Source organism: Meriones unguiculatus, chromosome 2 (genome assembly GCF_030254825.1).
Source record: "Meriones unguiculatus strain TT.TT164.6M chromosome 2, Bangor_MerUng_6.1, whole genome shotgun sequence".
Lineage (NCBI taxonomy): Eukaryota > Metazoa > Chordata > Mammalia > Rodentia > Muridae > Meriones > Meriones unguiculatus.
In genome coordinates, this window is record NC_083350.1 from 185,032,277 (window position 1) to 185,056,420 (window position 24,144).

Here is a 24,144-nt window from a genome sequence, read left to right on the forward strand (position 1 = left end):
TTTACCAGATAAGAGAATTAAAAATTCATAAGCTGTTCTGGAAAAGTCTGACTACATAATGTAAACCATGCAATTATATAAACATGAATCTGTGAATTAAACACATGTTTTATGTAATCCTTACAGTCTTATAATTGCTGGAGATTTAGCAATAGCAATATACAAAGTAGACTACATACCTTGCCTTTAAGGACTGTGCATCTGGAGAGAAGACCATGAAGCCCATTCTGTTGAACAAGATAATGTTAGAGATGTCTCCATACTCAGAATCTTAAAATTTTGACTTGATTGGACAGTGAAGTCTATGATAGATACAATAAAAAAAAGATCCCATCGATCTAACTAGTTTTTTTGTCTGCTAAGATCAGACAAAATAAATGAATAAAATAAGTGAATAAAATGTTAAATATTTTGAAGCTAATGGTAGCTCCAGAACTGTTAAGGTGGTTGCTATGACTTAACCTAAAATTAATATCTATAAGTTAGGGAGAGGAAGCCAGTGTTTAGACTATGTTATCAGGTGATTGCTGAGGGCAGCAGTGGCTAAGTTGCATTTGCCCACTGTTTTTATTTCCTACCTGGGATCTGTGATTTGGCTTGAATAGTGTTCCAGTGTGGCATGAGCAAGTTTTCAGTTGGCAGGGATCCGGTAAGTAGCCACTGCTCATTGGTTGTTATTGGCAGTTTTATGTAGGCCCCTTCGTTTTCAGTGTCTGTATTCACCGTTAGTCGCCTAACGTTAAAAGAGAAATGACAGAGAAAGTCAGGGCAAGTGGAGAGAGGGAAGCCATGTTTACTGATGGGTAAATTTAATAAAATAGCTACATGAATTTTCCCAAATAGTTTTATGAAATAAACATAATTACTATGAGTTTCTTGGAGAATTTTGGGGAACTAGATCAGTAAATGTTTGAATTGAGTAGTGGTAGAGTATTTGTTGATTATGTTTGAGATTCTGGATTCAGGAAGAGAAGAGAGAAGAACAAAGGACCAATGTTAACTAAGCTATTAATAACTCCCATTAGAAACTGCAGTGTGTTTCTCCAAAGAAATATGATAGGGGCTAGAGTAGCAAGTCTGAAATGTACAGTGAATGGTCTTTAGAATCTTAGCTCTCCAGCATCACACACGATTCATAATAAACAGAAGCAAAACATTAAGAGGTGAGATATGAATGACTTTTTAATATCATAAATGAAATATTTTCTTAAATTAGAAATAAAGAATCATAACTTGCCTATATTAAGTAAAACTTTTGGGTATCAGTGAATAAAATGTTAACAAAGGTTGAAGAACATGTTAGTTTAAAACTAGTCCCATACTAAAATTATTTACTCCATTAAAGAAGTTTTTTGTTCTGCTTATACTTCTGTCATTCTGTCTGCTTGTCTGTATGTATGTGTGTGCTTACATGTTTGTGTGTGTGTGTGTGTGTGTGTGTGTGTGTGTGTGTGTTTTGTGTGCATGTGTACTCTAAGGCCAATGGCACACATTTGGAAAGGAAGGAATTTATGAGAAGTCAATTTTCTCCTTCTTCTGCATGGGTTCCTGGTATCAAATTAGTTCATTAGCTTTGGTGCCAAGCTCTCTTGATATCTAAGTGGTACTGGTGACCTATTTCCTCCTTTAGTTGAATGAGTACAGACGTGAATAGGCCTATGTGTTGAAAAATTTTTTTTTTACTTCTTAAATCGGTTATTTTGGAATATGAGATTACTCTTTACAGATATTTTTAAACTAACAGATATGCTTAACTGCTATACGCGGCAATGTTTCCTAAAAGCAACAAACTCTTTAGGAGGCTGAAACATTACTCTTCTATCAAGGAAAAGGAGTGTCACTGTCTGAGCAAGGATAATAATCCCTGTTGAACACAGCTGCAGAAACAACTAGAATGTGTGCTAAGCAACGCTGCACTTAAACGGTATCTCAGCCATGGTCAAGGGAAACACTGCTATACCTAAACAGTGAGGCATTTCAGGGGCCTGCTGCTGAGACAGTGAGTCCTACTTCGGGGATGAGGGAGTTTAGAAGGAGTAGACCTCATAAATTGTGCATGAGTCTGATGTGGGTGTGGACAATCTAAAGATGGAACTGCATTTGTGACTGTGACTTTGTGACTTAGGGAAGGGCCCTGAGCTTTTAATGCAGATTCAAGGCATCTGTGCTTAGAGGCAGTATTTGTTTAAGTCTAGGAAGGGTTTGAGATCACTAGGGATTAGGGATTATGGAAAGAGCAATTGAGGAAAGCTTGGGGAAGAGGTAGTAACATTCTCAGGAGGAACTAAATCAACAGAATGCTGCAGTAAAAAAGAAATGCAAGGTAGAGGCACACAACACAGGAATATAAAGCCACCCAATGGCTAGCCTTTCCAGTTGTTGTTTCTTAATTTGCATTTGGCAGCTTATTGATGGAAAACCATCATACAAACAGTCAGTGAGGTTGTGTTGTTCATTGCTTACCTTTTAATTTATACTAACATTAATGCCATGTTTTGCTTCAGATTGGAGAATAATTAGCTATATGTGTATATACATATTCCAACATATATATGTATATATATTCTTATATATTATGTATCATATATGTATAATATATATTATATGTATATATATTATGTATATATATTTATATATATTCTTGTTGGCATACAGGCATAAGAACTGAACTTCCCACTATAGTGTTATTTATTTTGTAATCGAGAGCATTAGCATCATTTTTTTTTAAATGACAAACCTTTTTACTTTCTTCTGAAAACATAGTTTTTGGAGGAGAAATGGCTGCCTAGGATGGAACTCAGGGCTCCCTCAACCTGGACAGTATTTAAACATTTTTATTTTATTTTATTTTTGTTGGTGTTTTGCCTACGCGTATGCCTGTGTTCCATATGCATATCCAATGCTGATGGGGCCAGAACAGAGTGTTGGATCCCTTGGAACTGGAGATAGAGACAATTGTAACCTGTAATATGGAAAATGGGTCTTCTCCAACAGCAGCAAATGTTCTGAACAGCTGAGCCATCTTACAGACCCATGGATAGTTTTTTAAATTGGTGACTATAAAAAACTTCTTAGTTTTTTTCAGTTTTGTAAATTGAAAATAAATTTTTGATACATCTCGCAGGTCCTCTGAACTTCCTCATCCACCCAAATCCATACCTTTTCTTGTCTGCCTCATTAGAATACAAATAGGCATCTAAAAATAGTATAAAATGATGCAAAATTTATAAAAACAGAATAGAATAATACAAAATAAACTGAATAAAAGAAAGCTAAAAGAAAACACAAGAAACACATAAAAATGCTGTGACACAAACACAGAAATTCTGTAAACACAGAAAAGCAAAACCCATAATATATACACAAAAGACTTGTGTCTAAAACTGCCACTGAAGTACTTTTGGTTGGCCAGCTACTCTTGAGCATGGAGCCTGGCCTTAAGAATGATTGGTATAATGAGTGAAACTCCAGTGAAGAAAGCTAATTTTTCATATGCAAGTTGTTACCAACTGGATTCAGCTTCTTTTCTTAGATTGTGTTAAATTATGTATTGAAGATACATTTTCATTCCAGACAGAGTATTAAATACATTTCCAGACAGTTGATTGGGAATATGTGAAATGGTATCAATTCTACACAAAAAGTTGACCCTCCCATCTCTTCTCTTTTCTTTCAAGGACTTAAAACTGGGAGTATTGGTTATAGGTAGAATGCTTACCCACCTTGCGCAAAGGTAGTGTACCATCTCTGGAACTACAAAACCCAAATGATTCAAATGTTTCTTACTGTTCTCATCTTAATATGAGGAATTCATTGGCTTTGCATTATAGTGACAGTGTTAATTTTAGAGAAATGATTCTTTACTTCTATTTAGCCAACAAAAGTCTAAAGGGTGGCTTCTGAGGATTTACTTCAAACTCTACTGCTTTTGCGTGAAAACTATTAGAATATGTAATTAGATGTATACTTTTCTGGTTTGAGCACCCAGATATTTATAAATCTCAAAACTTTCTCAAGCTCTTGGTCTAAGAATTTAAATATGGCCTTTCTTTTCTATGGACTTGGTTCAGAAGTTTGACATACTGGAGGGATTTTGAAGGCTGATTTGGGGATGAGAACAGTAGCAAGAAGGATTTCAAGCATTCAGTAGAAGTTTGTGTTTGGGTGCATAGCTGTCTCAAAGCTTCTGAACCCTGATGTGTTCCTTTCTCTAGGTCATCCTGCAAGCAAGCACTTTACAATGGTGGTGATGTTTCAGTATTTGTCCTATCACAAAGTTTAAATCACTCCTCAATACCACGACTCATGCCTCATCAGGCACAGAAGAATATAAACATCCGCCTGTCTACAATACATTTTGATTTTGGAATTGTGGAGTGATGGACTTTTAAGGACCTTACTCCAAGTCTGGCCGAGAGCATATACTTGATTTTAAAAATAAATGTGTGACTTTTGATTTCAGAATGTGATGCTTTTTATATCTTGAAAGCTTTATGATCGACCCTGAAGAGCACAGGACTCTATTTCCAAACATTGGTTGATACAAGTGTTTCTGCAGGAACAGATTTTTCAGTCATTGTAAAGGCTATAGAGCAGGATATGTGGCATTCAGTCATTTCATATGTTCATTTCATATGTCAGTTGTACTTAAGCTGAAATATAAAACACTTCACTAAAACAACTTTCAGGTATCAAAGTCCATAATCAACTCCTATGTCATCCTTTTGATCGACTAAATTTTCTTTGTCAGTGTGTTTGCAGATGGCATTTTCTTAGACATCCAGTCAATGCACACAGACTTATTGTCTGCCTGTGTAAAACGCTATGATGAGCTTTGGGTGACTCAGTGGTAAACAAAAAGAACAACAACAACAAAAAGCAAAATGCAGAGTCTTTTTGAGATTGTTGAAAAAGTCACATTCTTAAATGAAATAATTAAACACTTATTGCTCCAATACTTGTTCTTTCAACACCCTCTAAGCAAGCTCTGAAATTTGACATTTTTGAAAGAATATAATTTCCAGAATAATCTTTACTATCAGAGGTGGAATTAATGTCGAGTGTACGGTATGAAAGGACTCTAGAATTTAGCAAATCAGTAGGGACTGGTACTAACATCTCCAGATCACAATTTTAATACAAGCAATCACACAGAGAATGTTATGGGGTCACTTGGTTGTTACTGTTTTAACGTGATTGAGTAAAATACTATAACTATAGAGATATTACCAAATTTGTGAAAACAAAGAAAAAGTTCTACTCAACATGATGAAATGAACAAGATGCAAATAAGAAAACCTACCTTCATCAGGATCTTGAATTTAACACCTATGTGATGATAAAATCAGTGGTCCTCCCTTTCTTACATCTACTGAACACACCATGAGACGGTGTCACCCTCTCAATTATCTCAGGTAGAATGTAAGTGCCACTGTTCCTTGTAGACATGATGTGTGTCATTATCTCTTGGAGTCCTATGATATGGTGGGAAGGGAGTTGATAGCCGTTTTATCAGATTGTTTTGGCTTGAAGATTAATGCTGTCTTTCGTTATTAAGGTCACCATATATTTAAGTTTTCTAGAGCCATTTTATGGTTTATATCTGTGGATCTGACCTGGTACTGTCGCTCTCTTATTTTTAAAAATGTGCTGGTTTGGGCCCTGGAGATGTATCGGCATATAAGATCATTTGCTGTGCAAGTATAAAGACTCAAGCTCAAATGCCCAAAACTCACATAAAAAGCTGGGTATAGTTGTACATATGCCTGTTACTGAGGTAATAGGAGTTGGGGTAGAGTTGGAGACGGGGTCATAGTGGTTTCAGTTGAGCACAGGGTTCCACATGAGACATTATTTCTAGAGAAGAAACCACAGAGCAGGATACTTGGCATTCTCCCATGGCCTCTTCATGCTTGCAATGACAAGTCCATCTACATACATACATTTGCATGTACCACACACACACATATACATTGAAATTAAAATATAGAAAAATAAACTTTTCATTTAGACAAAAACTGTCATGGCCATCCACATTGGGAAACATAACTCTATTTTGATAAGAAAACTATGCTTGATATATTTAGCATTTAAAGTCATTATCCTAACTGGAAAATACTTTTGCAACTCAAAAATCATGAGACTATTAAAAATAGTGTTCTCATTAGAGAAGAGTGATGATGTAACTCTGTAAAAATATGCTTTCATTTTAGTCGTGCTATTTTAAAATAAATTTGTGGGTTTTTTTTTCCTTTGATTAATTGTATAATGCTGTTTTCCCACAACATGCTCTATTAAAATCGTGTCACTGTTCATGTTCACAAGTAACATCGGGACTTATGCCCTGCTTGGGACACAAGGAGGACTGACATCCTTTCCCAGTGGGTTTAGTGGGTATCCATACTGAACGTGAAAAGGAGGACCAGCGATTTCATCATTTGTTTAGACTATCCTTCAGTTAGCATCCTTGTTATCATCCAGGAGTCCCTGGATTTTGAAGGTGACAGTGTCCATGTTCTTCCCATAAATCATTGCCAACAAGCACAAACTTTTATGTTTTGTCCCTTTGAGTTTGGTCTCAAGAATGCAGGTTTTAAACAAAACCATGTTCCTTGTTCTTTGGCTCCTCTTGTTCTGTTAAAGCTAATCAATCTAAACTCTACAAATGACGACATTTTGGGGTTATGAATTTCTCTGTGAATAATTGTGAGAGGATATGTAGATTTGAAACAAAATAGTACAAAACCAGTTTTAATCATTGGCAAAGTGTTTTTTTACTCCAAGGCTCCTTTATTGGTAGGAAGAACAGCCTACTCCTGCCTACAATGGAGGCTACTTTGAATACTTAGGGGCCTGAGAATCATGTCAGGAATAACCACGTGGACCTTAAACAAATTCGGTTTCTGGGGGAAGGTGGAAGAATAACTTCACAGGCTCATTAAAATATTAACTAAATATTGTACACTAAACATCTGGGCAGTAATATATCTGAGCAAATATAAGTATTAGGTGAGTGAATGAGCAAGTTTTGAGAGAACTGAAATGTCTAGGTTATGCAACCTACCAAATAATGTTCTTTCTTATTTTTTCTATGCCAGCCAAGATCCTCTCCTATAACAATTAGTACTAACGTCCACAAACAAAAGTTAATTTGACTGACTCATACATTTCTACAAACTGTGTTTTCAATTCAATTTTTTTTTTCAATTCCAAAATCCCAAGTTGAAAATTCTGAACCACCTAGATTAGGATTTGAGGTCACCAAGACTCAATTTTACTATCTCCATCTACTGGCAGGGAGGAACTATACCCCAGCATCTGGACTGGCATAGAAAAGACGAGAAAGAACATTAAAAGGTAAGCCAAATGTACGTTTTTATTTCCTCAGAGTTTGTACGTATTTCTGTCACATACTCTATTGTACTTTCCAGCATTGAAGGTTGCTGTAATGAGCCATCATGGAGTCAGAGAAGTTTAGGTGATATAGTGCTCTTGGCTGGTCCTTCAAAATGAACAGATGTAGACACAAAGGCTTTTATTCACAGTCTTTTATATCTGAGTGCTTCTGAGTTTCTCTGTCATCCAAAGATTGAGTACTGCCTTCTGGTCATTATATCCATGCATATAGTGTATTCTCCCTCTGTAGACTCTCTGTTATGCTACATCGAATTTTATCTGGAATTAATCATTTGAAGTGTGAAGATTTGGAGAGAATGTAAGCATGTTTCTTTCTGGGGTATACATTTTTCACTCTGCTGTTTCATAGGGTCTTTTCCCAGCCTTTATTTATTAGTATTCTATTGTGGAGAAGGAACTGGATTAAACTTCCTAGTTAATTAAACAAATCAGTCTTAGTACATATTTATATTAGTGTTTTGCATGTGTGTCGCTGTGCGTTAGGGGGACAGGAGAGAGAGAGAGAGAGAGAGAGAGAGAGAGAGAGAGAGAGAGAGAGAGAAAATTAGAATAAAAGTTGTTATTTTGTTACCCCATGAAACCTTTGTGGAATTGTGTTGGCTGGCTGTTACAAAGATTACGTCACTGTAATGAAACTGCACTATATAATATATACTGCTATAAAATGTAGCTGCAATAAAATAAATAGTTGATGGTTTGTGTGGTTTACAAAAAGAGATCTACACGGACCTCCACATGTATTTAAAGTGTTAAGAATAGTTGTTCTTGGCGTTATGTTATGTATAGCTTTCTTTACAAAGCTTTATCTCAACTTGAGATTTGGAGTAACAGCCATTTGTTAAGATAATTGGTACTATTACAGTTAATGCTACTAAATTAAGTGTGGGTCAAAGATTTTCCTATCCACTCTCTTCTTGTCTATACAAATCCTTCAGATTTGCTCACCACATTTGTTCACTATCTTCTGGAAGAATTCCGTTTCTTTAAAGAGATATATTTAAATTTATAAAGAATAAGAATGGATCATCTTTTCAACTTTGGAATTAGTCTGCAAAGAAAAGAATTTCAAGGAAGTGCTCTGTTCAAACAAGTCTGCTTGTATCCTGGGAGGTCATGAATGCAGCTGGTCCATTTGTTGGCTGAGGGATTAGCCTAACATACACAGTAATAATATCACTAAGAGTGATCTCACATCTTCCAGCAGAATCTAGCACTGTCAACCAGGCAGAAATAGCCACAAAGTCTTCCTGAGATTAGAAGATACAGGTTTTTCAATAATGATCAAAGGATGAGTGATAACCAGAGCATCAGAGTAAAATCCCCCTTCACAGATGGACATTCTGATGGACTGGGTAAAATCAGATTCAGTTGCTCTTTGGGATGCAATTCTTTTATTTATTTATTTTTTTGTGGGCTCCAGTCCTTTCCTCGTTATTTTAGGACTCCTATGTTTTAATCTTTGACTATATTTAAAAATATATTGCTGCAAAGATATCTGTTGCTGAAGAAACTGACAATGGCTAGTTCTACAATGAAGGAAACTTCTGTATTTACATATATTCACTTTTCTCTCATCGACCTTTAAGTGGTAAAATATTATAAGCTGTGATAAAATAGCTCAGTGTAATTGGGTACTTTACTGTCATTAAAATATACATCTCTAAAGAAATATAGCTTAAATACCCAATTTTCCACCAAATTATATACATTTTATTATTCTTATGGTCCCAGTTTCTCTTGAAATCATCACATTTATAGTTTTGTGTTGTTTTGCGTTTCCTCTTCATTAAAGGCAGACAAGACTTGTTGCAGTAAAGTGGGTGTAGAGGCAGTGCTGTCCGACTGCAGAATGAGTAAGGTGTTCCTGAGCACATTTTGTGTAAACTCAGCTGTGAAGGGCGGTTACGTCCCAGTGTAACTTTATTTCCTTTTCCTGGAATCATTATGTAGGATTACTGGTGGACTGAAAGCAAATGTCACTGTTCAGTTATCAATGTACTTTACCATCTCAAATCCTGCTTATAGAATACTTTATTATTTATTTCCAAAATGTAAAACCTGTAAGGTCGACAAACTTGTATGTAAGTGGCTAAATCTGCTTTAATTTGGTCGTCAGTTAGGGTTCATAAGAAAGCCAAATGCCAAGTGATTGATGAGCCGGCAGTAGGGCCTTTTATAATGCATAGCTTAACCTAAGAGAACTTTGAGTATTTATAACTGCATGAACTAATTCATTAACTTTCATTTTCTATGAATATTTTTGAATGATGATTATTTTGTTGTTTTCATTGATAAATTCTGAGCACCTTTCCATCAAAAGACCAGTAGCTTATCCAGACAGCATGAAACAGTGAGTGCACTGCAGGAAGGTGGTATCTGCAGTGGGTTTTGATGGCTGAACATTAGTCATGTTGCCTAGGACAATACTAAGTTAGACCTGTTAATTACCATGTTAAGAGGACGGGGCTCTTGCTTAGTTTCTGGTGTCTCAAGGTTACTGGATAGATCTTTTGGTGGTTTACATTGTGTAGAGGGAACAAAAGAGAATCAGCTAGAATAAGTCCAAGGACCTTAATTGGGCGTATCTTAAATCATTATATTAATTTTTCATACACTAAATATAGTGTATGCCTCTTCTTTCACTCTGTTACAAGTCACTTTTTCTTCTCACTTGTAAATTGTGATAGATAGCACCAGTCTTGTTGATTATCTTTGTCCTATTCTGCTATGGTGATGAAGACACAGAAAACGGTAAATTTTTGTAAAACAATAGTTAAAAACAAAACAGAACAGAACAAAACAAAACAAAAGAACACTAAAGCCAGCCACTGAGTTCTTGTTAGAGACAACCCCTGCTCCCCTTATTAAGGAGCCCATTTGGAGACTAAGCTGCCATGGCTGCATCTGTAGCAGGGGTCCATGTCATTTCCATGTATGTATGGTCCTTGGTTTAATATCAGTCTCAGGAAAGACCCGTAGGCCCAGATTTTCTGGTTCTGATGTTCTCTGTGAAGCACCTCTCTCCACAGAGGAAGACAATGCGCTAGTCTCGATGAGTCCTGATAGGCTAGGATCAGATGGAAGGGGAGGAGGTCCTCCACAATCTATGGACTGGGGAAGGAGCATGGGAGGAAATGAGGGAGGGCGGGAGGGATTGGAAGTGAACAAGGGTGGGACCACAACTGGCATACAAAGTGAATCAATTGTAATAAATAAAAAAATTATATTTAAAAAAAGTAAAGCAAAAGGTAGAACCCAGGTTTTCTGTCTTGTGTATTATCTTATCCATTTATTTTCACTCAGAATGTAAGACATCAAGAATGCTTGTGGGTATATTTTATATAGATAGAATTAATAGAAGATATTTGTTTTGCTGTGAAGTTCAAGTTTGCCTTTTCTCTGAAGAACCAATTAAAGAGAAGGTACATCATTTTGATTTTTCTAGAAAAACTCTTTTTTGTTCTTAGACTTAATGAATATATATACAAACATCCATGTTGTATGTCATAGGATTCCCACTATTACTAAAATGAAATTTGTTAATTAGCCATGTAAACAAACTATCACTATGAAGATAAGGAAGGATGATAGTAGGGCAAAATAATAGATAAATAAACACACTGTCAAAAAGACAGGCAATGGAGACTAAGAGCTAGCTAATAAGGATTAGCTAGAGATGATCTGTTTCATAAAGAAATGTTTTTGAACATTTAAAAATAACATGTACTTGGAAGCAAGCACATTGCCCATCCCACCGGCCGTGAAGTCTTCCAGGCTGTGAAGGCTGCCAGCCTCTGGGCGGTGACACTTGCTGACAACTGCCTTGATTCTGCCAGACAGACACGGAACATGCTAGAGTTCATAGACAGAGCCAGATTCTATCTACCGCACTTTAGTTCCTACAGTTCTTTTTTGCTAATATCAGGGTAAAATGTTAAATTATCAGACCTGGCATGCAGAGTCTTGGAATCCAAACACTCAAGAGTATGTTTGGGACAAAAGGACAGGAATCTTCTCAGGAGTTTTATATTTTTAATAAACCATTTAAGTGATATTTTTATCAATAATGCTTGTTGAAATATATTTTTGTTGATTTTATGATTTTCCTGCTCTGCTAGTCTCTGCAAACCATAGTATATGTGTCTTTAAAGGAATCAATAATGTGTAATGCATAGCAGATAAGGAATTTCTTTTATTTGAATATTAAATCAGTCTAATGTCTAAAGAATTGAGTTGCTTTAGCATCTGTGTTGCTGGCAGTTTTATGGTGCTTACACTATTAATCTCCACTCTTCTTTTTTTCCTGTTTTTGACTCATTTTAGTTTTGGGCCTTTTTGTTTGTTTGTTTGTTTTATTGTTGTTTGAGACAAGGGTTCTCTGCATAGCACTGACTGTCCTGGAACTTGCTCTTTAGACCATGCTGGCCTCAAACCGTGAGAACTACCTGCCTCTGCCTCCCAAGTGCTGGAATTAAAGGTTATGTGCCACCACCACCTGGCCTCATTTTAGTTTTTAATGTTGTTCCTTTAAGAGCATTTGGGCCGGATAATATGACATGGTTATAATTATTCTTGAAAACAACACTGCTTTTATGATTTTCCTTTTGTCTAAGATATGCAAGATTTGTTATTTCCCACACATTGCAAGATTTTATGCTAGTAGCTGAGTCATTTAACTACAAGCACGTGTTTTATTGGTATTTTGGGTGTGTTGGTCGCTGGTTATGAACAAAGCAAATGTTTATTAAACTAGGCACATACTCTGTACAAACCACATAACTTCAGCGCTGTCTTAACTTGGTAAGGTGTAATGCCTGCTGTTGTGCCCACCCTTCTTCTTCCTTTTTCCTTTTCTGCTTGAGATTCACACAAAACACTGATTATCACCTGCACATTGCATATGTTTGGGGACATTCACCTCACATTATGAAGTAAAGTTTGGAAGCTGCAATTTAAACCTAAGTGAAAATTTACAATTTCTATTACCACAATCAGAAGCTAGATTTTTTTTGTCTTCAAATGATGTTTGATGAAATCATGAATTTTAAAGGTAAAAGAAATGTAAACAGAAAGCTAAAGTATGTACTTTAGTCATGAACTTCTGACTGTGTATATGGAAATAGAGTTCTAATATTTCAGTAGTGAACAGTTTTGGTCTAGATCAGCGGTTCTCAGCCTTCCTAATGCTGTGACCTCTTCATACAGCTCTGTGTGTTATGGTGACAGGGGGTATCCTTACGTGGAGAATAAATGGACATTGAGTTGTTTAACTTAAAAGTCCTACATTCCATGCAAAATTCACTGTGGGTAGTGTAAGGATGAAACAGGCTGCTCTTTCACCTTGATAATATTCCCCTTTATCACCTTTATCTCTTTGAAAATTCATTATTCTTAAATTTTGTTTTATCAGCTTAGTTTTAGTAACATCAGCTTTAAAGACAACTTTCATGCAATTCTTGTAACACCTGTTGAAAATTGGGGGCAAAAAGAATGCTTGTTAGTTTTCTAACAGTGCTCAGAAAACTGACGCAAATTTGGTAGCATAGAGATGTCGGTGTTAATTCTCACTTCTTTGTGTGGCTAGTGCAAGCCCTGAGCAACAGTGTTTGCTCAGGTTCTCAACAGACCTAGCCCACTCTATTAAGACTGTATTTGATTCTGTGGGCAGTGGAAAGGCGTTTGCTTTCAATAACTTCCAGTTACAAAATAAGGTTATAGTAAAATTACTAAAACTAAGTTTTGGCTTAAACTTATGGTAAAATAACCAAAATTCAGTTTTGGGTTAAATTTATGATAACTAAAATGAAGCTTGATTCCAAAGTTAGTTTTAAAATTCAAAATATATAGTAAAATAACTAAAACAACTCAATGAGTTTGTTATAATTCTATTATTTCCATCACTGTTATTTTTATTTTTTTGGAGACAGGATTCCTTGTAACCCATGCTATTCCGACACTCCCTATGGAGCTGGGGAAGAACTCCTGATTATCCTGTGTCCATTCTCCAAGTGTTGGGATTATAGGTTTGAGGCATCAAACCCAATAATATAATTACATTGTAAAAAATACAAATAATAATTCCTATCCTAAATAATAAGACTAACTAGAAATAACCAAAATCAAAACTAAAATAAAAATAATAAATAATAAATAAAAACTAAACCAAACTAAGGTACTGAGAAGTGCTGCAAGGATGGTTATATTTTGCTGTCTTTACAAAAACACAAATTCTCTTGTAACAAAAACCAAGGCCCTTGCTCTCATTTTACTTTGGAAAAGTGGTTCTCAACCTTCTTAATGCTGCAACCGTATAAATACAGTTTTTCATGTTGTGGTGACTCAGACCATAAAATTATTTTCAGTCCTACTTTGTAACCTTAATTTTGATACTGTTAGGATTGTAATGTAAATATCTGATGTGACATTTACCTGAAATGTAACCCCAAAGACGTCACAACCCACAGGCTGAGAACCACAGTTTTGGAAGGTCATGTAAGACTTGGGGATACTTAGCAATTCCAGCTCTGAGAAATTCTAAGCTTATATGGGATACAGCTTGATAGCAACTTGAGTAATTAGTTCTTATTGATATTATTGTGTTGGCTCAGTGTCTAAGGCGCCAGGAATTAGAGCAGACAGAAAGCTCTCCATGTTTATGTTGTTGTCTGTTGTTGCTCCATCAGACATGAGAGGTGCTGATGTCCTCTTCCTAGAGTGTTTCCTTCAGCTTATTTAGTCTCACATTTCTTTTCTCCAAGTACTTTATATTTTCTCATAAACAAAATTAGTGCAAACTGATACAAATTCACTCTAGCCAGCCATGCAATCATTGTATGATTTAGGAAATGAATTGCTATTTGATTTTTTTAATGTAATTATATTTTTGGGCTTAATGCATCAAACCTATAATCCCAGCACTTGTAAAATGGACACTGGGTAATCAGTTCTTCCCCAGCTCCATATTGAGTGTTGGGATCGCATGGCTACATGGGATCTTGCCTCAAAAAAAAATTACAATGATAGAAAATTATAGAATTGTATCAAACTTTTAGAGTCCAAAATGTTAGGAATTTATAGTTCAATAACTAGATTTATTTATTTATTTACTTATTTTTGTTTTTTTGAGGCAGGGTTTCTGTGTGGCCTTGGCTGTCCTGGACTCACTTTGTAGATCAGGCTGGTCTCAAACTCACAGAGATCTACCTGCCTTTGCCTCCCCGAGTGCTGGGCATTACTGTGCCAAACTACAGTAACTAGATATAAAAAGACTGATTTCCTATTTTCCTTCCAGTAGAAAATACATAGCTTAAATCTTTTTGATACATTTTGGAAAGAACGCTTGATTTGTATTACAGAAGGCATGCTTGACTTCAGCACCTGAAACGAGATGTGAATAATAAAAGCAGCTGGTGGTTTCGAAGCCTGTGGTTTTGGAAACATCTGCTCTAACTGTTTCTCTGTGCCTGTGCCTTGCTTTAGGAGTGCAAGACCCCCGGCATGAGCGAGTCGTCATGATCTCTGCTAACGGGAGCATCCACAGCCCGAAGTTTCCTCACACTTACCCGAGGAATACAGTGCTGGTGTGGAGACTAGTTGCAGCAGATGAAAATGTGCGGATCCAGCTGACATTTGATGAGAGATTTGGGCTGGAAGACCCAGAAGACGATATATGCAAGTAAGTGACACACTGGGAGTCCAGCAGAGTGTCTGTAACACTGCTTTTTTCAGGTTGCTTCAGCGATATGGTTTCAAATGGAATCTTTGTTTTGTTTATGGCTCATCTCTTTACAAACACATTCAAATATTATTTCACCTAATGTCTTCTTAAAAATTAGAACACTCATACATGCACATACACAGTGATCACTTTCTATCTTCCTATACACAGTTCTGGAATACTTTTTCTAAAGTGTGTCTAGGATTGGTCTTAATCAAAATTAGCCTATCAGGTCTCATCAGGAATGGGGAGGAGGACCTCCGTATCAGTGGACTTGGGAAGCGGCATGGGAGGGGATGATGGAGCGAGGGTGGAATTGGGAAGAGGTGAGGGAGGGGACTACAGCAGGGATACAAAGTGAATAAACTGTAATTTATAAAAAATAAATAAATAAATAAAGTGTGTCTAGGTACAACTGCTTATAATAGGAAATAGAGAATAAAAGCTAGGTAAAGATTGTTTCTATACCTCACAGTCTGAATCACCATTAGTATTAATCTTACGTTTGAGCTTCCTCAAAGCCAAAGCCATGAGATAGCAAACGTATTTGAAGAGAGCGGGGATGATGGCTCAGGGGCAAGCCTTGCCATGCCAGCGTGGCTTCAGATCTCTAGCACCTGTGGAGCTCCTGTATCATCTCAAGCTGTAGTGGACGGAGACTGAACTCTGGCCAGTGTATGTATCCGCCAGGTCCAATCAAAGTGAGCCTGTCTCAAAATATTACAGTCGAGAAGCAACTGTGCAAGAGACACTGTATCAACTTTTAGCCTTCACAGACATGCACATACATGTATACCCACAAGTCACACATACATGTACCATGCACACACACACATGCACAAACAAAAGCTGTATCTGAAGGTTTAAATTGTTTAAATGACACACTGACACCTAACTATATGCCTGCAGAATAAAGAGGCCCAAGTCTCATTAGGAGGAAGGCATACAGTCTGGAGGGCAGAATTTGATATTCAGGATAAGAATGCAGAATAGGGATGCATCGTGGTCCCAGCAACATTCAAGATCCAGTCAGCTGGAATATTTTACCGACACAGAAGATCTACTGTAGTTCAGACCAAAGGTACACTCTCAATCCCTTGTGGATATGCTTGTGAAGGTTCAGTGGTCTAAGAATTGTTCAGTCTCCTTGGGGATTCCCTAGTAAGAGGAGCAAGGGCAGTCACCAACATGAACTTGGTCGGCTGCTCTTTTATCAGGTGGCTTCATGAGGCCACAGAGAAAGAGCATCCAGCCAGTCCCAATGAGATCTGATAGGCAAGGGTCAGACAGTAGGGAAGGAGGTCCTCCTCTATCAATGGACTAGGGGAGCGACATAAGGAGAGAAGAGGGAGGGAGGGCGCAACCAGGAGGTGATGAGGGAGAGGGCTACAGCTGGGATACAAAGTGAATGAATTGTAAATAATAATAATAATAATAATAATAATTGAAAAAAGAATTTTCATTTCAGTGCCATTTGTGCATTATGCAAATATGTTACTTGACTGTCTTTGCTGGAATCCTTATGTCTTCTTTGATGTGCAAGTTAAAAGAGAAGTTTCTAACTATCATACGTAACAAATACATATTTCAGTGCACATGAAATATCTTTAGCTGTAGCATCTGCATCCTTTCTGCACATTTGTTCTGCCTGTTTCTCTTTCTGAGTCTAGGGCACTCAGGCAGATAGAGGAGCTGTCCCAACCTGGCTGGAATTCAGCCCTGCAGTCTAGAGAGTATCATGGAGGTGAGCAGAGAGAACAGGTGTCTGGAAGCTGATGCAAACTCTGTACATCACCACAACTTAAAACTCATGTTTCTTGGTTCCCATTTACATATTTTTGTTGTGACTAAGAATTCCAAATCTTGCGAAACACGCGAAGAGTTTGGGGTTTACCCCAGTGAGTTGAGAAGCCCTAATTTAGGTCAGTAGGGGGAGGCCTGAGGGACATCCGTATAATGATTGACATGTAGAAGAGGGCGTAAGATGAATGTATGTTGCCGAAGTGGCATATATTTTTAGCTAATGATCAGAAGATAACTGTCATCTTGGAAGCCACAAGCAGAGTGTGACATGATTTTATTCAGCATAGAGCTCTATTTTAAGAAACCACCCTTGCTATGGCTTTGATGTCTCTCCATGATTGCACCTTCCTGTAAGGGCTGCATCCCTGAGTGACCCCACCAGCGCCATCCAAACTCTCCCTGTTTCCTCTGCTTCAGTGAGTCTTTGGGATATCTGGCATTCTTCTACATTCTTGAGAGGGTTCTTTACATTTATTTCTAAGAATGATCAAAAGGCATACCTAATGTAGCATGTTCTCAACTTGACTGAGGAGAATTACATTACTTTTAAGAATGACCATTTTAAACTTCTACCCCTGATATACAATGACCTCAGTTTCATATTATTACTAGTGAAATTTTTCTTTATAGTTTTTTCAATTTTTGATAATAAAGCAAATATGAAATCATGCCTGTCCATTATCTTGAATTTTTCTGATGAATTTCAATTCTGATGCAATTGAGTCATTTTCATATTTACTAATTGCCACCAAGTATTTTGAAATACCGTCTCATGCCTCTGCTCTAATGTTACACTGTCTGTTTACCTTTGCCTCATATTTAAGGATTAAATCTACTGGCTTGTGTTTCTGTGGCTCTGCAGGCTCTCAGCAGAGTATGTGATAGCATGCACTCTTCACTCACTAAAGACTCATTCTCTCCAGGGATGTGAACAGCCTCTGCTGCTAAGGATCTGCTGCTATTCCTAGAGTGCTTGATTCTTTTTGGTCATCTGTATCTGTCTTACTGGATGGTCTTATTATGATTTTTCCCCATTATAGTCACTTCTGTTAGAGGTGTTTTGCCTTGTTTACTCCTTCGGGGCCATTTTGGTTACTTTAATTTCTAATTTATTTTCCAATATAGCCTTTTAAAAATTACATTACTAGAGTTTATTAGTCAGGTTTTCTAGAAGAACAGAACTTATAAAATGAATAAAGAGATGATAGATACATAGATAGTAAATAAATAGACAATAGAAAAGGATTTATCAGAATAGCTTACAGTCTGTAGTTAAGCTGGTATATCAATGACTGTCTACTAAAAGAAAGTTCAAGAATACAGTTAGTTGTTTGGTCCCTGAGGCTGAATGTCTCAGCTGGTCTTCAGTATATGCCAGAATTCCAAAGAAGTAGGCTCTAATGCCAGTTAATGGATGAACTGCCAACTGAAGGGAATCAGGCAAAAAAGAAAACTTCCTTTTTTCATGTCCTTTATATAAGCTGGCAGCTGAAAGTGTGACCTAAGTTAAAACTGTGTCTTCCTGTCTCAAAAGATGCAGATTAAAAATGGGTCTTCTCAGTATCCAAGTGGGTTCCCTAGTAAGGGGAATAGGGACTATTTCTGACATGAACTCAGTGGCTGGCTCTTTGACGCCCCTCCCCAGGGAGGAGCAGCCTTGCTAGGCCACAGAAGATGACATTGCAGCCAGTCCTGAAGATACCTGACATGCTAGGGTCAGATGGAAGGGGAAGAGGACCTCTCCTCTTAGAGAGGACTTAGAGAGGGCCAGGGAGGAGATGAGGCAGGGAGGGTGGGAATGAGGGAGCAGAATACAGCTGGAATACAAAGTAAATAACCTGGTTAATATAAAAAGTAAAAATTATTTAAAAATGGGTCTTTCCAGTTCAAAAAATATAATAATAATAGTAATAATTAATAATAATAATAATATCCTTTCACCTATGGACCCAGCACCTTGAGTTTTAGTTAATTGCAGTTGGAGTCAAACTGGCCCAGAACCTCTCCATGCCAGGCAATTAAACACTGCCACTGAGCTCCATTCCAAACCCCTCTTTATTTGGAGACAGAATCTGAGTAAGTTACCTAGACTGTGCTTGAGCAAGACTCAAGACTCAAGACTCAAGACTCTTGGCTCTAGCAAGACTTGGCCCGTGATCTTTACTCACCCTCTTGAGAGGCTGCAATTATAGACTCATGCAGCCAGCCTAGTTGCCTTTGAATATGTTGTTTGGAAATATGTTGTAAATTTTCTTTCAAACTATTAAAATTTCTAGCCCATTTACCTAGGATCTCTAGAAATTTTTGAAGAAAACTGACATTGTAATCATAGAGCATCTTGATGTTAGAAACACTGTTTACTGTAATCCCTTTCATAGTCATAAATTTTAAGACTTTTTTTCGTAAAAATGTATTGTATACACATGTAATATGCATATATGTTACATATATTACATATATATGTACACATATAAAAACACAATATATTACACGAATGTATATATATGACATTTATATTCATTTCTAGATGTCTGTTTACTTCATTTGAATATTTTGAGGTTGTAAGGTGGATACTATGTGACTCAAGACTGTCCTCAAATTCATAATTCTGTGCCAACTGCAGCCTCCCAGCCATGCTGATCAGCATGGTCCTCCCATTTTATTTATGTTTCCTATAGATTTTTTGTATCTCCTTTACAAAACTAAACTTCCTAATTATATATTGCAATATATATATAAATTAAATCAGTTTTTTTTTATATCGGTCTGTTCTCTAACTTGTTCTCTTTTTTTATTTAATAGTTGTTCTGTGGGTTAATTTGAACATCCAAACCAAAAAAAAAAAAAAAAAAGGCATAGACTTTCTTTAAAGAAAAAAAAATTCTTTTTGTTCTTATATTTGTTGTCTTTTTAAGTTCCTAGGCTCTTCTATGTACTTGTACACACATCTGCCTTCTTCCTCATTTTAAAGAGCTTGCTTTTAGCATGGCCTAAAGTTTGGGATAAATTCAAGTTTCAAGAATGTTGCAAATATAATACAGAAAATGAGCCTAAACTGGTGCCCCAGGTTTCCCCAGTGCTAAGGTCTTACAACACCACAGCTCGTTTGCCTAACCAGGAAATCAATGTGTGTGCGATGCTGCTAGATAAAGTTCAGACCTAGTTAGATGTTCAAGATTTTCCGCGTGACAGTGTTCTTCCAGCATGAATGCTCTGCCTTTAGCTGGAGTGTCCGACTGTAACTGTTTCACTTCCCTGCATTTCCTAGCTTTAGCTCTCTAAAGAATGCTACTCAGGCACTCTGTAGAATACCCCATTTTTAGTTTTGCTCAATTCCATCAGGATTACACAGAAGTTTGGGTTTTGGACAAGAACCCAAGTGGTTGTTATACGATGAGGACTATGCTATAAGTGATCTGTCAGTGACTTATCGAGGTTACACTTGAGTAAGTATGGTGTTATCAGCTTGGAGTTTTTCTAGTAAGATAATATATTTCATAGCCTGTTATTTAGAATTATGTTACCAAGTCTAACCTGTTCTTAAGAATTAAATGAGCTTTGCCTTTTGGAGGAGGTGTGTGTGTGTGTGTGTGTGTGTGTGTGTGTGTGTGTTTGTGTGTGTGCCTGTGCCCGTGAACCCATACATTTTTTTATTGTGTGGATGTATGCATACATACCTGATGTCCTGGGGCATTGGTGCGGGCCTCCTTTTTCTGAGGAGTGGGGATGGGAAGATAGGGGAACGTGAAATAGAGTGGGTGGGACCAGGAGTTAAGGAGGGGGGGGTGGGACTATGATCAGGATGTAAAGTAAATTTAAAAAATTACAAAGAGAAACACTAAAACCTCGGACAATATTTCACTTAGTGTTTGCTTTAAATAAACATTTGTTTAGAGCCACAAAAAATCCCGTGCTAGTGCAGAGCCAATCAAAGACTGGCTTTGGGAAAATGGCAAAATCAGCTAAAATATCCATTTGTACTACACAATTAGTCACTGATTTGCTACTTGTTAAACCAAGGGATCACAGGAAGGAAAGATAAGACAGAAGAGTAGTAAGAAAGACAAAGGCACACTTTTTCCAAGAATTTTCTTCCTTATATGTGCCCATTTATTTTTCAGTGTTTCTCTTCTAAAAGCACTGGGTATAGTCTGTGTCTGTTTGTCTGTCTGTCGGTCTGTTTGTCCCAGTTGATGCTTGCGGCATGGGGGTCAATTCAGTGGCTAATTAACTAATACTCTGGGGCAGAAAGCATCTTCAAATGGGTCGGACATATGGGAAGTATGTTTATTTTTATTCGTGTTTTGTTTTTACTTCAAGGTATACACTTTCTAACATAAATGCACGTCCTTTGGTTCTTATTTGCCGTCATTCCTTTTAACCACTCTGTTTGTGTCTATACGCACATGATTGCCACGGAATATATTCTAGCCCACTTGTATTTGTTGAATATTTCGATTTTATCCTATTTTTTATGTTTCTTCAGTTTCCTCACTTGCATTAATTTATGTTGTCTTTTCATTCTGTCTTCGTTCCTTTCAATTAATAGAGTATGTACCAATATTTTTAATTACTACCTTAAAATGCAGTAAGCTAAACAATATATAAAGCTGAGCCATATTCTCCTTCCTCCTACAATGCAAAGCACCCTGTTAGAATAACTGTTCTTTATATGAGGACTGTCCACAAGGTGCTTTAAGGTTGAATAAGGCACCAGGAAGATCCACCACTGTGCTTGCAGGACAGTGGGAACTTGTTGGTTCTTAACTGTAGAAAGGCAGGTGAATCCCTAAGACTTGGGGCAGAAAGAAATGTCATATATAGTGGTCAGGACAAAAGTAACCTTAGTTGGAATACGCCTGTCTTAACTGAAGCTAATATCAAAGGCTGCAGTCCAATTCTTGGGAGCCCATGGTACCAGTTATAATGGAGCAGGCACATGCAATGCTCTAATGGCTTGTTTAATTACGGATGTCAGGGAACTGCCACCAGAGAACTAAAGGTTACACTGCTATAGGTACTCATGGCCCCCTCATGTTGGCTGGCCATGTTAAAGTGAGTGCTGATGGGAACAGTAGAGCTCTCAGGCGCCACTTAACTGCATCTGACAAAATAGAGCTGAATTGTTTAATATGGTGATTGAGAAGATCATTTGACAGCTTTGTTAGTGTTTAGGAAGAGGCTGAGCAAAACTTGAAGGCTGCACTTATAACCTCAAGGTTACCCACGGTTGCGTGCACTTGAATTAGGTTTCAATTGGCTCTTTCATTGTGGGGATATGGGTATGGGAACCTGATTTGCCTAGTGTCCTGTTGCTGTGGTAACATACCCTGCCAGACCAACCATATGGAGAAAGGGTTTGTGCAATTTAACAATTATTCAGCTTACAAATTTCAGTTTATAGTACATCATTTTGGGAAGTCAACATAGGGACTTAACACAGTGAAGATCAGAAACAGAAATAAAAGAATGCCTTTCAGTGTTCTACTCACTGTCTACACTTGTGAGCTTCAGGATTCTCTGCCCAGATAGTGGGTGTTAACACAGTGGGCATCATATCAGTTAACATTTAGTCATTATGACTGTCTCTGACATACCTGAACTCAGGCTGAGCTGGCTCAGAGGGTTCCTCACTGATACTCTCATTAGAACATGTTAAGTTGACAATTGAAACTCACCATTACAGTTATATGAGAATCTGGATGTAGTAACACTGAATTAGTCATCTAACAGGCTGGCTGTTAGTGTTTGTCAATGTCAACTGCTGTGGCTTTACATGAAAAAAAATAGATGATGCTTCAGGTAAGTTCTGGGATCCACAGTAACATTGCCTAGGTCCAAGGAGGGTGTCTAGGCTCCATGGAAGGCAGTACTGTGGTAACAGTGTGATGATGTACATTGTGAGCAGGACTGGAGCAGTGGCCTAAGTCAGTACAATGTGTGGCCAAGGGGTGTATGATTGGGAGGGCCCATTCAAAAAGGAGGCACATGTATGTATGATCTATCAACCTTCCTGTTAACAGGCGATGTTTTCTTTTTCAGTTTCTCTCTTTTTAACTTTTTCTATCTCTATCATCTATCTATCTATCTATCTATCTATCTATCTATCTATCATCTATGTCTCTATCTGTATGTCATCTACCTATTTATCCACCAATCATCTATATCATGTGCCTATCAATCATCTCTCTGCCATCTACCAATCTATCATTTATGTATCATTCACCTCTCTATCCAGCCATCCGTCTATCATTCATCTATCTTAGTAGGTGGGCTTATATGGAGAAAGATGAGTACATTGGGAGGCTTTTGATCTACGGTCTACAGAATCATAGTTAGTGTACTATTCATTGACCGTGCTTTTCCATGGCCTTTGATGTCACAGAGATGTGATCTCCTGAGGGGGAAGACTTTAGTAGGAAGCTTTTATAACATTTATCTTTTTCTTTTCTTTTCTTTTCTTTTCTTTTCTTTTCTTTTCTTTTCTTTTCTTTTCTTTTCTGGTGTAAATAATCTCCTCATTGCACATAAATTTCTGAAAGAAAGATGGTATGAGATAGCACTTGAAAAAGGATGTGTGAAGCACCAATCTGATTGAAAATAACCCCTCTTTTCATCAAACTTGGCTTTTTAGGTAGGAGCATTGAAACTAACCCATTGTGACTGCTGATGGAACTTAATGGTCTATGAAAATAATAAATCTGATAAATTAAATGGAGATATTTTTAATATATAGAGTTTAAGATGATCAAAAATTTATAGTCTTTCTTAAGAACAAAACATTTCCTTTAGACATTTGCTTGTCTTCCTTTTCTTTATAGAAGAATTAATGTGACCTTATTATTTGCTCTTTTATTTATTCCCATGTTGGATAATATTATGACAGCAAGAGATGGCTGTGCCCTTACATGGTCCACAGACTGGTAAGGACTAGCAAACAGACAACATCAAATGCTACCCACCCCAGTGCATAGACAGAACGGTTGTTACTTTAGTGGGTTTATACTGCTTTGCTCTCCATTTTCTAAATCATACCATAGTAGGGTATTTGTGCTAACAACTAAGTAAACATGGTTATACATAAAATGGGTAGACTAAACTGGTCATACAGACCTCAAATCTCAAATACCCATTTTCCATGTACCACCCAGATGTCTGCTCTTGAGAGCACCATAGATCTCTCATACCAGCTTAATAAAACTTTTGCA

General features: G+C 37.2%; 1 protein-coding gene across 2 annotated transcripts in view; it reads left to right on the forward strand.

Moving 5' to 3' along the window:
• Positions 1–24,144, forward strand: part of Pdgfc (platelet derived growth factor C) — a 157,158-nt gene that overhangs the window by 78,128 nt on the left and 54,886 nt on the right. The window contains exons 2-3 of one of the 2 annotated variants that reach the window (XM_060378484.1): positions 7,297–7,356; positions 14,896–15,091. In XM_060378484.1, the coding sequence (XP_060234467.1) occupies positions 14,928–15,091 (164 nt within the window). In that variant the 5' untranslated portion in view covers positions 7,297–7,356; positions 14,896–14,927. The remainder of the gene's footprint in view (positions 1–7,296; positions 7,357–14,895; positions 15,092–24,144) is intronic. The other variant, XM_060378483.1, reaches the window with a different exon arrangement.